This window comes from Sphaeramia orbicularis, chromosome 6 (assembly GCF_902148855.1).
Source record: "Sphaeramia orbicularis chromosome 6, fSphaOr1.1, whole genome shotgun sequence".
NCBI lineage: Eukaryota > Metazoa > Chordata > Actinopteri > Kurtiformes > Apogonidae > Sphaeramia > Sphaeramia orbicularis.
In genome coordinates, this window is record NC_043962.1 from 3,620,700 (window position 1) to 3,637,124 (window position 16,425).

A 16,425-nucleotide genomic window follows, 5' to 3' on the forward strand; every position below is an offset into this window, starting at 1 on the left:
ATTAGGACCACAGAAGAAAAGAAAAACACTGGTCACTACCAGTATAAAGTAAAAAAAATATCGATATAAAACCTGTAATTTTATGAGAATAAAGTCGAATACAAAAAGAATCACAATGTTATGAGAATGAAGTCGTAGTTATAAAAAAAAAAAAAACTCATAAAAATGTCATTTGTTTTTGAGATTAAAGTTGTCATATTCCGACAATAAAACCATAATATTACAAGAATAATGTCATAATTTAAAAACAGGTGAGAAAAATATAATTATTTCCCAGAATAAAGTCGTACCCTGCTGGTCCACATCAGTAGTATCTGTGTTGGATAAAGTACTAGACTTTAAAACAGCTCTGCTCGTTTATAAGTCTGTCCATGGTCCAGCACCAAAGTACATCTGTGACATGTTGGTCCCATATGAACCACCTCGGGCACTGAGAACCTCAGGGACTGGTCTTCTGCTGGTGCCCAGAGTCAGGACTAAACAGGTGAAGCTGTGTTTCAGTTCTATGTGTTTCAGTTCTATGTGTTTCAGTTCTATGCAGCTAAACTCTGGAACAGTCTTCCTGATTATGTGAGACAGACCTCTACTGTGACAATGTTTCAGTCCAGGCTGAAAACAGCTGTTCAACTGTGCATAGAACAGCTGAAAGGGTTCTATCTGCACTCTGACCTTTTACTTTGTTTTAACTGATTATTATTTATGTTTTATTGATTATATTATATTATTGATTATGATTATGATATTGACATATTGATTATGTTTTAATCTGTCGCTTTTCCATTTTTGTAAAGCACTGTGAATTGCCCTGTGTATGAATTGTGCTATACTAATAAATCTGCCTTGCCTACTGGATCTGAACTAGACTCAGTAAATCTGCTCAGTCCCAGTAGATCATGCATATATTCACTGGGGTCAGTCCACGCTCGACTGGAAATGACCTTTGGATCAGCTGGTCCTGGGCCCTAGTTTTGGACCCTTTGGATCAGCTGGTTCTGGGCCCTAGTTTTGGAGCCTTTGGATCAGCTGGTCCTGAGCCCTAGTTTTGGACCCTTTGGATCAGCTGGTTCTGGGCCCTAGTTTTGGACCCTGGTTGTCAGTCCTGATGAAACCATGTATATTTGTTTCAGGTCCAAATAGCGCTGATCCCCTCCCCCCTGGACCAGGTCTGGATCCTCCATGTGTGTCCACATGTCAGTGTTCATGGACCACTTGTTCTTTGGTAGCTCGTACAGATCCATGTCCAGTCCAACTGTCCTTCATTTAATTTCAGATTTCACATTTTCCCTTTTCTCTGGCTGTGTTTACTGCGATACTCCATCATGTTGAGCAGATTGGTTTAAGACACTCAGTCTAATTTAGAGGGGTGTGGCCTGGGGGAAGTGACATATGTGCATACCCTTTATACAAAGTTTATACTAAAAACGACACGGGGAAATATGGGTAATGTTACAGCTGTGTAACTCAGAAATAAGGTATAAAGTTTTATGGTTTAAGTAAAAAAAAAAAAAAATACATTCAATATTTTAAAGAAGTGAGCCTTGTATTGAAAAAAAGTGGCTCTCACATGTGGCTCTGCTATCAAATATATACTACTACTACTACTACTACTACTACTACTACTACTACTAATAATAATAATAATAATAATAATAATAATAATAATAATAATAATAATAATGCATTATATTCTCCAGGATGGTGCAATCATAATAATTAACACAAATTCACCCAATCCAATAATACAAGGATAAATTTTACTTCTGTGACACTCCTCATGAACTTCTCCACAGTGATGGGCTGTTGTGTCATGTGACCACTAGAGGAAGTAGTGAGTCGCTCTGCCGGTCTTCCACGGTGAGGAAAACTAACACCACAGGGCCTTAGACCAAAGTATCAAAAAGTGACCAGAAGAGATGAGAACCATTTAGAAACAACTTACAGAGTCGATGAAAATAAAATATAATACCAGAGTCATTGTTTTCTCGACTGGACACATCTGTTATGAAAATAATGGAGTTTGATGGTGAAATGTCAGTGTTTCTTAGTCTGTATTTAAGTTTTATAAGTAGCTTCATTGTCTGTGTTCATGTAATTAGCCCCATGTGGCTTTTCAAGACCATGGGAAATACAGAGTTCAGTCTAAGTCATTGCGTTCTGCTTGTTACCTGAGCTCCCTGTGCATTCTGGGTAATGATATATGACTGACAGCAGGACAGTTTCGCTGAAGGGGGTGGAGCTGTCAACCTCAGGGTTTTACTTTGAGAAGTCAGTATGCTGGTGTTTAACATGAGCTAACCCATGATCCCTCACAGATGTGCAGCTCCACCTCTTTTGTCCAAATATGGTCACTTTCAGTTCCCAAAGGCCAACATGGCGATGGCTAGATTGAAATCTACACGTTATTTATTTATTTTTTTGTTTTTTTACAACTCCACAATGTAGAATCAACACTGTGACATTAACGTTGAAGGTTTTGCACAATTCATCTTAAACCTTTTATCAGGCAAGTGACTATTTTTGGTAATTTCCACAAACATTAAATATTTGGCCAGTCCTGTGCATGTTGGTTTTTATAACACTAAACAGTGATTCAGAGATTTTATTGAAATTTTGAAGCTGTAAATGGTGAATGGGAGTGATTTTTGTCAGTTTATGACCTAATAACACTTCTTTAATTGTATGTATTTACTTTTTAGCCAGTGCTGCTCAGATGTTTTATGGTAAGAGGAGGAAGACTGTTACCACGACAACCAAAGAGGAGGTAGATGACGATGCCCACTAACACACTAAAGTTGAAATTTTGAATTTCCGAGTATTTCAATGAGTGCCCGATAAAGGATTAGAACATGGCACTGATGCACCTGTGAATGAATGTTGAACCCTAGATGAATAATTATTGTAGTTGGTTAATTTTTTTTTTTTGTCTGTCACCTTGAAAGTTTGATGAAGCTGGTCCTCGTGGATGAGGCAGGAAAGTGAAAAGTTCAAGAGCTCAGAAACTGAATAAGTGCAACAAACTCCACCATGAAGCTACAATACTCTGAGTCTCATGGCCGAAGCACAACAATATCAAAGAAACCTGTGTTTTTAGGCCGTTTGTTTAGTTCTCCTCTGTGTCGATGCATATTTCATCGGGTCTCAACAAAGCGAGGCAGGAGCATATTCTATCACAAAGGCATCTGAACACAGTCCCACGTGGATGCCGGACAACACACACCAACACACACCAACACACAGACCCACAAAGCAGTGCGATTGTCTGGACGCCGGGCTGCACAGTAACTAGTCCAGGCTGTGCACAAGTGCCCTCAGGTGAAAAAGAAGCTACAGAGAAAGCAAGAAGACCCTCAATTGTCTCTCCAAGGAGAGGAAGGCTCATGGACTGAAAAAAATGAGAGTGTTTTTATCAAAGCCGTCGTAACACAAAGGACAAGTTGAGCACATGAGGTCCATGTCATACACAACAATCCTGTCACCAGCAGCGTGGCGGCCCAATCGAAGACCGCCCACAGATGTGTGGAAAAGTTTTTCAGAAGCAGCTTTTTCTTCTGCGATAGTGAGTGAACGGACAGCGAGACGAGCTGACATTTAGATGACAGGGTTTAAATGCGCTCAGGTGGTCCCTCGGAGACGCCGTGTTCTACAGGAGTTGGACCAGGTGTAAATAGTGGATGGTGGAGTTTGTCTGTTCAAAGGTTCGTCTCATCCCGGTTCTGGGCGTTTGGGGACGGTCCTCGGAGATGGCTGCAGGTCAGGGAGCTGCTCCATCCATGATAATGTGGATTCACCTGGACATTAACCCATAAACACCCACACATCCACCGGTGACCAAAAGCATCTACTGCACAGGTGTCAAACATGCGGCCCGGGGGCCAAAACCGGCCCCCCAAAGGGTCCAATCCAGCCCACGGGATGAATTTGCAAAGTGCAAGTTAGGGCATCGAACTCAAAAATAATATCATAATAACCTATAAATAATGACAACACCAATTTTTTTCTCTTTGATTTAGAGCAAAAAACATTAAATTATGAAAATGTTTACATTAACAAACTATCCTTTAACAATAAAATGTGAATAACCTGAAAAAATATGAACAACCTGAAATGTCTGAAGAAAATTAAGTGCAATTTTAATAATATTCTGCCTGTTACTAAATGTTTTGTGCCTTTGTAGATCTGATCTGTAATGCATATGTAGAAATGATAAGTCGAGGCAGAATATTGATAAGATTGTATTTACATTTCTTAACAAATTTAATTTTTTATTTGTAGGTTATTCACATCCTTTTTGTTTGGATAGTTTGTAAACAGAAACATTGGCATAAGTGAATGTCTTTTTTTTGCACTAAAACAATTTGGAGTTGTCATTATTTATCAGCTATCGCGCTATTATTGTACTGGTCCGGCCCACTTCAGATTAAACTGGGCTGAATGTGGCCCCCGAAAGAAAATGAGTCTGACACCCCTGATCTACTGATAGAAACTGATTAACGTGGATCTGGTCCAGGTCTACACGGGGAACACAGGGGTTCAGAGCAGAAGTGGACCTGATGTATGGGACCATCTTCAAACATGACCAGCAGAACCATCCCAGAACATGACTGTTAGGACTTCACAGCATCGGATTGTTAGTTAGTTAGCCTAGTTTTATTTCGAGCTCACAGAACCATCAGATCACACAGAACCATACACAGTAGAAAATGCAGTGTCAATATTTCAGAGTCAAACTATTTTAACCTAGATCGAGTATTTATAGCTCTATGGAGAGTAAACCAGCTCTGACAGTAGAGTTAAAAGTCAGTGTAAAGTTCTGCACAGATGCAGAGTTAAATTCAACTCTACAGAGTGATGATTAGTGCCAGTCTACCGCATTGCATTGTGGGTACTGGACATTTTACTCATTATGTTCTATTTTATGTGCAGGGGTTCAAGTGGGGCGGGAGTTTGTGTTAATGTTTATTTAGGTTAATGTGTCTGTTTTACAGTGTTTATTGGCCTTTTCATGTTTTTATTATTATTATTATTATTATTATTAATGTGACACCATTAGTCAGACCTGTAGGCAGACCAATACCGAACCTGATCGTTACTGTGAAGCTGAAATTAACTTAATAACGGGAGGACATAATTCTTACAAAATAAAAGCAATTCATGGAATGATCGAAACCTGTGGTGCAATTCTTCTCCTTTCAAATTATAAATGTAATAATCATACACTTTATCTCTAATTACAAATCAAAAAGCTACGTCAAGAACTTTCTGAAAATCATCTCTGACCCCCACCACAGGAACCCCTGCAGTTTTATATTGTTTCAATATTAACACATTTTGGAGTTATTTTTAAATTTAATTTGGAGTAAAAATAGCTCTATAAAGTGTAATCATATTACTCTCGCAGTGTGAAAACACCACAGTGTTAAGTATCTTTACACATTTCATTGTTAATTTTGACACTGAATTGAGTAGAATTAACTCTGAAAATTTGACACTGGCCATAGAGTAAATTTGAGTCTAATTTTGAGTGGGGCCAAATGTTATCTGAAACAGAGTTAAATTCAACTCTCTAAGAGTTAAGTTGATACTCTATTTTTTACTGTGTACAACACGGTCAAACAAAATTTTTCTGTGCTCGAAAAGGAACGGGAAGAAGTGGAACTTACTGACTCCCACCCCTTTTCACAAACTAATACATTAATTCTGCTTCCTTTGCTTTTCTACCACTTTTTTCTGTATATTTTTACAATAACACAAAACAACCATACAAACCATTCACATACACTTTTTTGGTCACCACACACAATCAAATTTGCATAATGAGCCGTTTTTAATATAAACTATAATATTTATATGCACTTTATATATTTACTACAAATACAATGATCAATAAATGTGATATCTTCTTATCATGATAATTAATTAATCCAGTATATCTCTGACATTTTATGCACTTTATGCACCTTAACCTAGAGCAGGTTTGATAGTTTTTAATAGTTTTCATTCTTTTCTAAATGCTTAGTTTTCGTTTAGTCGTCTCTTTTCTCTTCTTCTGTCGTATTCAAATAAATCCCAGACAGGACTCTGCTGCTTTCTCCCAGCTTTAGTCTCCATGTTTCCAGGTAGAGTGGAGACCAGAAGACGACTGGAAACTACAAATGAACACAAGTGACGGACCCTTAAATATTATATGGTGACACCAGCTAAAATTGCTCGAGGGAAATAAATCGATTTCATATCAATCCGACATTGACAAAGATGAAAACGAAGGGAATTTTATCCATAATTTTTATCTGTTTTAGTTAGTACTGTAAACACACAATACAGTTGCAGTTAGTTATCTTTTTTTTTTCTCTTAATTATAGTTTTTATTTATTTCAGTTAATGAAAATGTTTTTATAATTCTAGTTTTGGTCATTTCATTCGTTTTTGTTCAAGATAATAACCTTGGTTTGAAAGCGTTAACGTCTCACTTTATCTCAGTCAGTTTTGCACACGCTGTGTACCATTTACCTCGGACAGTTTGCACAATTACCCAGATGTGGTACATTTATGTAAACATATATTTTTCTCTTAGTAATAGTAGTTTATATTTCTTATACTGTATATTTTTTATGCTTTTTCTCTTGCATGCCATTTTTTAAATACCACTTTGTTTTGGTTGTAATTTCCTAGTTGAATTATTCTATTCCAATTTTTATACTTATATTTTTAGACTTATCTTAAATCCTTGTGCCATTCAGTGTGGATGGAAAATTACGATTTTCATAGCACAGGGAAATCTTTTACTTTACTGTACACTTGACAATAAACGCTTTGAATCTTTGAATCCTGAATCTGTCAGCAGAATCTGAAGCTTCATTGGGTTCATTTAAAGTCACCATTTTACATTTGCTCTTTCTGAGACTTCATAGATAAACCTGAACTGTCAAATATTCACACATACAAACAGAACCTTCATACATCTAGATCCACATCCTGCTTTATTTCGTTGGCTCTTTCAGTATTAGACATTCACTTAGGTCATTAGTTTGTCTGAACCTTTCAAAAACACTAGACTTTTACTGTGAACTTGGATCCAACCTCAGTAATTTTGATTTTTATTCACGTTTCACGCTTTGACATGAAGTTTGACTCTATATCTGACCTTTGCTCAGTGATTCACAGCCATTTTTTAGAAGATTATTTTCTACATTTCCACTGAAAACCAAGTCTTTTCTAATATTTAACGCACTGATCTTATAGATGTTCATAAAATACTAAGCTTTTATATCAGGATGGAGAAAAGTGACAGAACATCAAGTATACAGTATAAAAAGTATCTATATCCAGTGTTTCTGTGCTTTGATTATTGAAAAGTTGTGATCAGATGTTTAGCAGACGCTTTTAGATGCTGTTCAGCTGTTAAAGGATTAAAGGTAAAGTTCAGTGACTGTACTTGTTCAATGGTTCAACCTCTTCTTTTCAGTTCTACCTGTTCTTTTTTCTGTCCATAAATTCCCATGATCCTCAGCTCTGTTCTTTTCTGTTTCTGTGCATCTTACTTGTTTTTCTAACTCAGTTTTTTTTTTTTTTTTTTTTTTTTTTTTTTTTACAGTTTATTTCCTCTGTTTGGGAAAATACTGGAGTTTTTATTTTTCTCAGAGGAACAAAAGTTTACACTGAGTTTTCACTCAGGTGGAGTAGTACTAGTAGTATTAGTAGTATCAGTAGTAATAGTAGTGTTAGTAGTACTAGTAGGATAAGTAGGATTTGTTGTACTAATACGATTAGTAGGATTAGTAGTACTAGTAGTATAGGTAGTGTTAGTAGTATTAGTAGGATTTGTAGTACTAGTAGGATTAGTAGTACTATTGGTATTAGTAGTGTTAGTAGTACTGGTAGGATTAGTAGGATTTGTAGTATTGGAAGTATTTTCAGCGATCGGAACAATTCAACAAACTACTTTTGAAATAAAAGTAGTTTGTTGTAGATGCAGATAATGAAAATGATCAAATGAGTGAAAGAACTCCTCTCTCCTTTCCTTATCTCCTCTCATCCTCTCCTCTCTCGTCTCCTCTCCTCATTTCCTCTCTCCTCTCCTCTCATCTCCTCTTATCTCTTCTCCTCATTTCTTTGTCTCCTCTCCTCTCTCCTTGTCTCCTTTCCTTATCTCCTCCCTCCTTGTCTCCTCTCCTCATTTCCTCTCTTCTTGTCTCCTCTCCTCTCTCCTTGTCTCCTCTCTCCTCATCTCTTTGTCTCCTCTCATTTCCTCTCTCCTGGTCTCCTCTCCTCATTTCCTCTCTTCTTGTCTCTTTTCCTTGTCTCCTCATCTCCTCTCCTCATTTCCTCCTTCCTTGTCTCCTCTCCTCTCACCTCATTTCCTCTCTTCTTGTCTCCTCTCCCCTCATCTCCTCTCCTCATTTCATCTCTTCTTGTCTCCTCTCCCCTCATCTCCTCATTTCATCTCTTCTTGTCTCCTCTCCCCTCATCTCCTTGTCTCCTCTCCTCATTTCATCTCTTCTTGTCTCCTCTCCTCATTTCCTCTCTTCTTGTCTCCTCATCTCCTCTCCTCTCTCATCTCCTTGTCTCCTCTCCTCATCTCCTTTCCTTGTCTCCTCATCTCCTTGTCTCCTCTCCTCTCTTCTCATCTCCTCTCCTTGTCTCCTCTCCTTGTCTCCTCCCTTCATTTCCTCCCTCCTTGTCTCCTTTCCTCTCTTTTGTCTCCTCTCCTCTCTCCTCCTCTCCTTGTCTCCTCTCCTCTCTCCTCCTCTCCTTGTCTCCTCTCCTCTCTCCTCATCTCCTTGTCTCCTCTCCTCTCTCCTCCTCTCCTTGTCTCCTCTCCTCTCTCCTCCTCTCCTTGTCTCCTCTCCTCTCTCCTCATCTCCTTGTCTCCTCTCTCCTCCTCTCCTTGTCTCCTCTCCTCTCTCCTCCTCTCCTTGTCTCCTCTCCTCTCTCCTCCTCTCCTTGTCTCCTCGCTCCTCCTCCTCCTTGTCTCCTCTCTCCTCCTCTCCTTGTCTCCTCTCTCCTCCTCTCCTTGTCTCCTGTCCTCTCTCCTCCTCTGCTTGTCTCCTCTCCTCTCTCGCCGTCCTCTCCGTGGTCTCCTCTTCTCCTCCTCATCCTTGTCTCCCGTCTCTCCTCATCTGCCTTGTCTCCTCTTCCTCTGTCTCCTCCTCTCCTTGTCTCCTCTCCTCTCTCCTCATCTCCTTGTCTCCTCTCTCCTCCTCTCCTTGTCTCCTCTCCTCTCTCCTCCTCTCCTTGTCTCCTCTCTCCTCCTCTCCTTGTCTCCTCTCCTCTCTCCTCCTCTCCTTGTCTCCTCTCTCCTCCTCTCCTTGTCTCCTCTCTCCTCCTCTCTTTGTCTCCTCTCCTCTCTCCTCATCTCCTTGTCTCCTCTCCTTCAGTACAAACTCTCCAGTCGTCTTTATGTCTTTGCGTTTTTATTGATGCTTCTTGTTTTACATCAGTGTTTAATAAAATTCTTCATCTGATGGATCAGAACACGTCAAAGGTTCAGCTGGAACGTGGACGGTTTCCGTACATTTACTGAATAGAACAGAAAAACACACAGAACAGGACAGAGCTCATAATTTACTTATGGAAAACAGAATCAAATGATTGGCTGATTTTTTTTATTGAACAAATTGACAAAAGTCTGCATTGTCTTGGGTTCAGGTCTCTTCCTGTTCTGTTTCCTGCTGGTTTTCGTTTCATAAACTGTTTCTAAGACTGAAACTGAATAAATACTGGAATTGCACAGTGGTAATAAAGTGTTTCAGAGCATATTCTCATAAAGTATCAACTACGAGTACAAAATAATGATGAAATAATACAAACAGACGTCTGTTAAAGCTGCGTTTATGGATATTTACAGATACAGACGACTGCTGATTGGTCGTCACTCATCATGTTAGATGTGGCGGGGGCGTGGCCTATGAACGGCGTCATACGAAGCTCTCTTCCATGTTGGAGCAGAGGAGGAAGGAGTCGACAAGGCGGGGCTTAATGAGCTGCTGGTGGTCGTTGGCCTCGATGCTGTCGGGACAACCGGCGGCAAGACGCCTCAGGGCGGCCTGGACGGACGGACGGATGATGGATGGATGGATGATAGATAGACAGATAGATAGACAGATAGATAGATAGATAGATAGATAGATAGATAGATAGATAGATAGATAGATAGATAGATAGATAGATAGATAGATAGATAGATAGATAGATGAATGGATGGATGGATGGATGGATGATGACATCACATGAGGAGAAATAAGAAACACATGAGGATTTAAATTAGTTTTTCTCTTCAGTTAACGACATATTTTACTGAAAAAGTCCCTTTTTCTTCAGTTTTTCTCTGATTTGATAAAATAACTGTCGTCCATAAAACTGGACAAAATATGATCCTCTTCTTTTTGATCAAGTGTAACTGGACTCAGTGTGGGATCATTCACCAGGTCAAAGGTCATTCAACAGGAATGAAAGGTGGAATGTGTCTGAAAACAGACTTCATCCGTCTTTGTGGACATGGGTGTAGTTGGACCTGGGTGTAGTTGGACATGAGTGTAGTTGGACATGGGTGTAGATGGACATGAGTGTAGTTGGACATGGGTGTAGATGGACATGGGTGTAGTTGGACATGGGTGTAGATGGACATGGGTGTAGTTGGACATGGGTGTAGATGGACATGGGTGTAGTTGGACATGGGTGTAGATGGACATGGGTGTAGTTGGACATGAGTGTAGTTGGACCTGGGTGTAGATGGACATGGGTGTAGTTGGACCTGGGTGTAGTTGGACATGAGTGTAGTTGGACCTGGGTGTAGATGGACATGGGTGTAGTTGGACATGGGTGTAGTTGGACATGGGTGTAGTTGGACGTGGGTGTAGATGGACATGAGTGTAGTTGGACATGGGTGTAGATGGACATGGGTGTAGTTGGACATGGGTGTAGATGGACATGGGTGTAGTTGGACATGGGTGTAGTTGGACATGGGTGTAGATGGACATGGGTGTAGATGGACATGGGTGTAGTTGGACATGGGTGTAGATGGACATGGGTGTAGTTGGACATGGGTGTAGTTGGACCTGGGTGTAGATGGACATGGGTGTAGTTGGACCTGGGTGTAGTTGGACATGGGTGTAGTTGGACATGGGTGTAGTTGGACATGGGTGTAGTTGTGGACAGATGAGACCGACCCCCGTCTGTTTCTAATGTGCCGTTTGGAGCTGAACCTACATTTACATTGAACATGATCAATTAACCGTCAAAGGCCTTTGAAGGTACAAACCAGCACCTCACAGCTCTACTTAACCCGGCATTAACATGAACAAAATGAGGAGGGGGGGGGGGGGGGGTTCCTGGGCCCAATTAAAACGCAGACCGCCTCCAGATGTGATGATCAGAGTGAGGAGGCAGATATTCATGACATGTACATATTAAAACATACGTGTTGGTTCAGACCCTGTGGATGTCATTAGAGCAGCGTGTACGTGATGTTTGGTCCAGTCCGGACGTCCTGACGACCATCTGTATTCAGGACGTGGACTCATTGAGCGGGGACACGTCTGACAGAATGGACATGTACGGACGGCGGGGGTGGCGTGTACGTACCAGGCAGGCGACCAGCACCGAGTCACTGTTGTTCCGCTCAGTCGGAGAACGACACAGTTCAATGAGACGAGGGACGGCTGAGGACGACAAGGAAAAAACATGTTACAAACACGTCAAAGAACCCTGTTACAAACACACACAACACGTCAAACATATGAAATACACGCCAAACAAACGCGTCAAACACACAATAAATACATGTCAAATACATGTGACATCAGACGGACCACCTGTACTGCAGTACTCAACTGAGTACCAGGGCTGTAAGAAAACACTGGTTCTGCGATATATCACCATATTTCATTTCACAATACTGTATCGATATTAAAAAGTACTGGATTGATATTTTTAGGTATTTATTCAAATGCAGATATTGTGGAGGTTCATTTTTGTTTTCTGTTTGTATTTTATTTATTATTATTTAACACTCTTTTATTCAATAATGTCGGGATTGAACTCAAATACTGTTCTGATGTTAGTTGTGAACTAATAGAATCTGAACATTTGAACAGGATCCGAAACTGTAATGTCTGTAAAACAGAATTTAACCCTTTCATGCACAGTGGTCACTACAGTGGACGTTATTCTCCAGCTGTCCTCTTGCATAGTCATGGGTTTTGTTGTTTTAGTTCCATATCAGCCAACACAGTAAACATTTATGCATCATCCCATACACTGCAATTTATACACTTACTGTAACTGCTGCTCTTGATAAACCTGATCTGTAGTATCATGTTTTAGTATAAATCAGTTGCTAAATGTTATTAGACTGTAATTAACAGTCTTCTTTAACAAAAAGTTTTTTGTTTTTTTTTGCATATTATCTTCATCAAGTGAGTAATAACTGCTGCTATAGTATGCTAACGTGAGAAAACAGCTGCATTCAAAATGTTTTTCTTTCATGGTTTTCACACAGTTTATCACTTTCTGATAATGCATTTTAAATACATGTTTCTTTGCTTCAAAAATTAAATGCATGGTGTACAGCTGAGTGGACATTTTTGTAACGCCACAAAAAATAGGTTCATAAAAATATTTCAATGTCATTGTTTTTTTCATGTCTAAAGAGGAATAAATCTTGACTAATGTTCTCATAATTCATGCATGAAAGGGTTCAGTTTTGAACACAGGAACATTTTGTGATACAGCATTAAATTCTGTTCGGATCAAATAAAATGTGTTTAGTATTTGTGCAGATTTCTGGTCTAATTCAATTCTTCAAGGAAATAATCATTTAAAAAAAAGAAACAAACAAAAAATTGCCTTTTTAACAGTATCATGATATGTCGTGATATATTGTACTGTGAGCCTAGTATTGTGATTTGTATCGTTTCACCACATTCTTGCCGGTACACAGCCCTACTGAGTACTACTTGAAAACACGTGTACTTGATTGCAGTACTTCTACTCATTTATGCTTCAGACCAATACATATAAACATGTAAACTTTTATTCATTTCACTCTTCGTACTCTGACTGTAACTAAGAGTTTTTATACCACAGTAATTGTACTTCTACCATAACAGAGTATTTTAATTTCAAAGTATTTATACTTTTACTACAGCTAAGTATTTCTATCCTGCAGTATTGGTAACAGAGTGTTTTTATAATACAGTATTTGTACTTTTACCATAACATTCTATGTTTTGGAATGCAGTATTTGTACTTTTACTATAATAGAGTATTTTTATAACACAGTATTGGTACTTTTGCAGTAGCAGAGTATTTTTGCAAAGCAGTATTTGTACTTTTACTACAGTACAGGATGATCTGAGTACTTCTCAGTAAACTATGGTGGTATTTCCCTGGTGTTCTTTAAACATGTAATAAAACCACAGACGTGTCATCGTCTTCAGCCTCCATTAGAGAAAATAACATGTGTGATTTCCTATTACAGGGTCATTTCCCATAAGGCACTGGGGTCTACAGGGGACGGATACGCCTCGTATAGAACAGAGGACGTGAACCGTAAAATACATGTTTAAAAATCATACAGATGATGGTTTATTTTCTGGTATTTTATGTTTTTTTATGTGATATGTTAAGTATTGATACAAATTGTCAAGTCAAAAATAGAAACGTGTAAAACAGGATTTTAATTTGTTCATCTTTAAGGCAATTTAATACAAATGAAATAAATGAATGTAATTATTTAACTGTATTTGATTAGTTTTAGATCAGAATGAACCTGGTGTCTGATAATCCTTAATTCTGGAATGTTTTATAGATGAAACATGGATCTAATAATCAATCACAAGTGGAATCAATCAGAGTTATTTACTACTGATGATAAAACACATTCAGCTCAAATAACAGTTTAGAAATCGATTGATTAGGGAATATATTGATCAGAGTATCAGTACTGATCCATATCAGTCTGCAGAAAAGGATGGTTTATGAAAAATGACGCGCAATAATATCCATTGAATATTGATTGAAATTTTAATCAGATAAATTAAAACTATCCGTAAAATAATGTTGTGTATTTATTCTTTTAAATCATCGTTTTCAACATATTTGACTTCATTTTCATTTTGTTGGTTCTGTTTATGACCTGGTTCTGGGACGAACTGGTTCTCTTTGCACCCTGGTTCTGTTTAAGGCTTGGTTCTGTCTACTGTCAGGTTCTGTTTACGGTTCTGTTTATGGCTCGGTTCTGTTTCCAGTTCTAAATGGTTTTTATTTACAGTTCTGTTTATGATTCTGTTTATGGCCCGGTTCTGTTTACAGCCTGGTTCTGTTTACAGCCTGGTTCTGTTTACAGCCTGGTTCTGTCTACTGCCTGGTTCTGTTTCCAGTTCTGTTTATGGCCCGGTTCTGTTTGCGATTTTTATTTACAGTTCTGTTTACGGTTCCGTTTATGATTCTGTTTACAGCCCGGTTCTGTCTATGGCTCAGTTTTGTTTACAGTTCTGTCTACGGCTCGATTCCGTCTACGGTTATGCGCCGAAGGGGGCGTGGCCTCTACCTTTGAGCTGGATGGCGGTCTGGGCGACCTCGGGGTCGCGGCTGAGTCGGGCCAGGGTGACGGCGGCTTTCTGCTGGACGCGTTCGCAGGCGGCGCCCTCCGACGGACTGGAGGAGGACGGACGCTCCCCGAGCAGCAGCAGCAGACGGTCGATACCTGACGGACAGAAGAAGAAGAAGAACAGAGAGATGAGATGAACAACGGCGGAAGCAGAACACAACAACGACGAGGAAAGACAGCAGAAACCGACAGAAACCAGAACATGAACCCGTTTAACCTGGAATGAACTGACAGTAGAAAAATATGAGAAAGAGAAAAACCTGAAAACATCCTTTTATCAGAGGGACCAGAGGTGGATCAGGTGGAGATATTTTATATGATAATAAGTAGAAATAAAATATAAATGTGAACATAAGAAAAAAGAAATGGCACATTTAAACAGAACATCCCAGAATATTGAAGGAAATAAATTCAGAAAAAAAAGTCACAGAATGTTCATGTATTTTATTGTGACACTTGAACAACACTTTATGTCCTAAACGCGGTAGGAAGAAGTCAAGTTTATATCATCCAACCCCAAATGTATCTGACTAATGTTTACAGCCAATAAAAAATAATAAATCAGTTATTAAATGACTGAAAAAGAGAACAGATTTTAACAGAACCGGACAGTTACATTTCCTTCTTCAAACACTGACATCAGCGTCCTGAGTTAAACTGCTGTTCCTCATCCGTATATTTATTAATAAAAATTGTATTTTACATATTCCTTTAAACTACAGGTGTCAAACATATGGCCTGTGGGCCAAAACCTGCCCACCACAGGGTCCAATCCGGTCCGTGGGATTAATTTGTGAAATGAAAAAATTACACTAAAAATATTAACAATCATTTTATTTCAGGTTCCACATTCAGACCAATATGATCTAAAGTAAAATATTATAGCAACCTATAAATAATGTCGAGCCCAAATTTTTGTCTTTGCTTTAGTTAAAAAAAAAGTTAAATTACATAAAAATGTTGAGATTCACAAACTATCCTTGAAGAGAAAATGTGAATACCTGAACAAACATGAACAACCTGAAATGTCTTAATATAAATCAGCGAAATTGAACCAATATTCTGCCTGTTATTAAATGTTTGGTGTATTTGTAGATGCACTCTGATCTGTAAGTTGGAATGCACATGAGGAAATGAAAAACGGAGACAGAATACTGTCACAGTTGCACTTATTTTTTTCAAGAAATTTCAGTTTGTTCATAATTGTTCATGTTATTCACATTATTTTAAAGGACAATTTTTAAATATAAACCTTTTCAACACGTAATTTTACTTTTTTCACCCTAAAACATAGAGAAAGTTTGGAGTTGACATTATTTATATATTATTCTGTTATTATTTCACTGGTTCTGATCCACTTCAGATCATTTTGGGCTGAATGTGGAACCTGAACGAACATGAGTTTAACAGAACTGTTTTAAACTGGTTCATGTTTCTACTTTGCTTTAATTTATGTTTCATAATTTAACCCTGTGTTTGAAACACACATCCTTTTTACGGTTGTTCTCACATTATGCATTTGTAATTCAATTTCTCTAACTGAGAATAATTTTAATATTTTATTTGGAAGTAATTTATGTCTTGATTGAAATATTAGTTGTGCTGTTTTAAAGAGTTTGTAATCTTAAAAAAATGACTACACATTCAAGAGACAATGAAAATTATATTAGATGTACAACCCTAACAGTTCAGAGATTATAAAAATAAAATTGAAAAAGAAAAAAAAAAAAAATCCCCAAACCACAATAAACTAATTTCTTTTTATTTAGGGTTATGGTTTGCAAAAAAAACAAAACAAAAACAAAAATAAACCCACC

General features: G+C 38.4%; 1 protein-coding gene across 1 annotated transcript in view; it reads right to left on the reverse strand.

Moving 5' to 3' along the window:
* Positions 1–9,393: 9,393 nt before the first annotated feature.
* Positions 9,394–16,425, reverse strand: part of insc (INSC spindle orientation adaptor protein) — a 67,260-nt gene continuing 60,228 nt past the window's right edge. The window contains exons 12-14 of the mRNA XM_030137694.1: positions 14,549–14,704; positions 11,581–11,657; positions 9,394–10,043 (exon numbers count right to left, since the gene is read on the reverse strand). Coding sequence (XP_029993554.1) covers positions 9,915–10,043; positions 11,581–11,657; positions 14,549–14,704 — 362 coding nt within the window. The 3' untranslated portion in view covers positions 9,394–9,914. The remainder of the gene's footprint in view (positions 10,044–11,580; positions 11,658–14,548; positions 14,705–16,425) is intronic.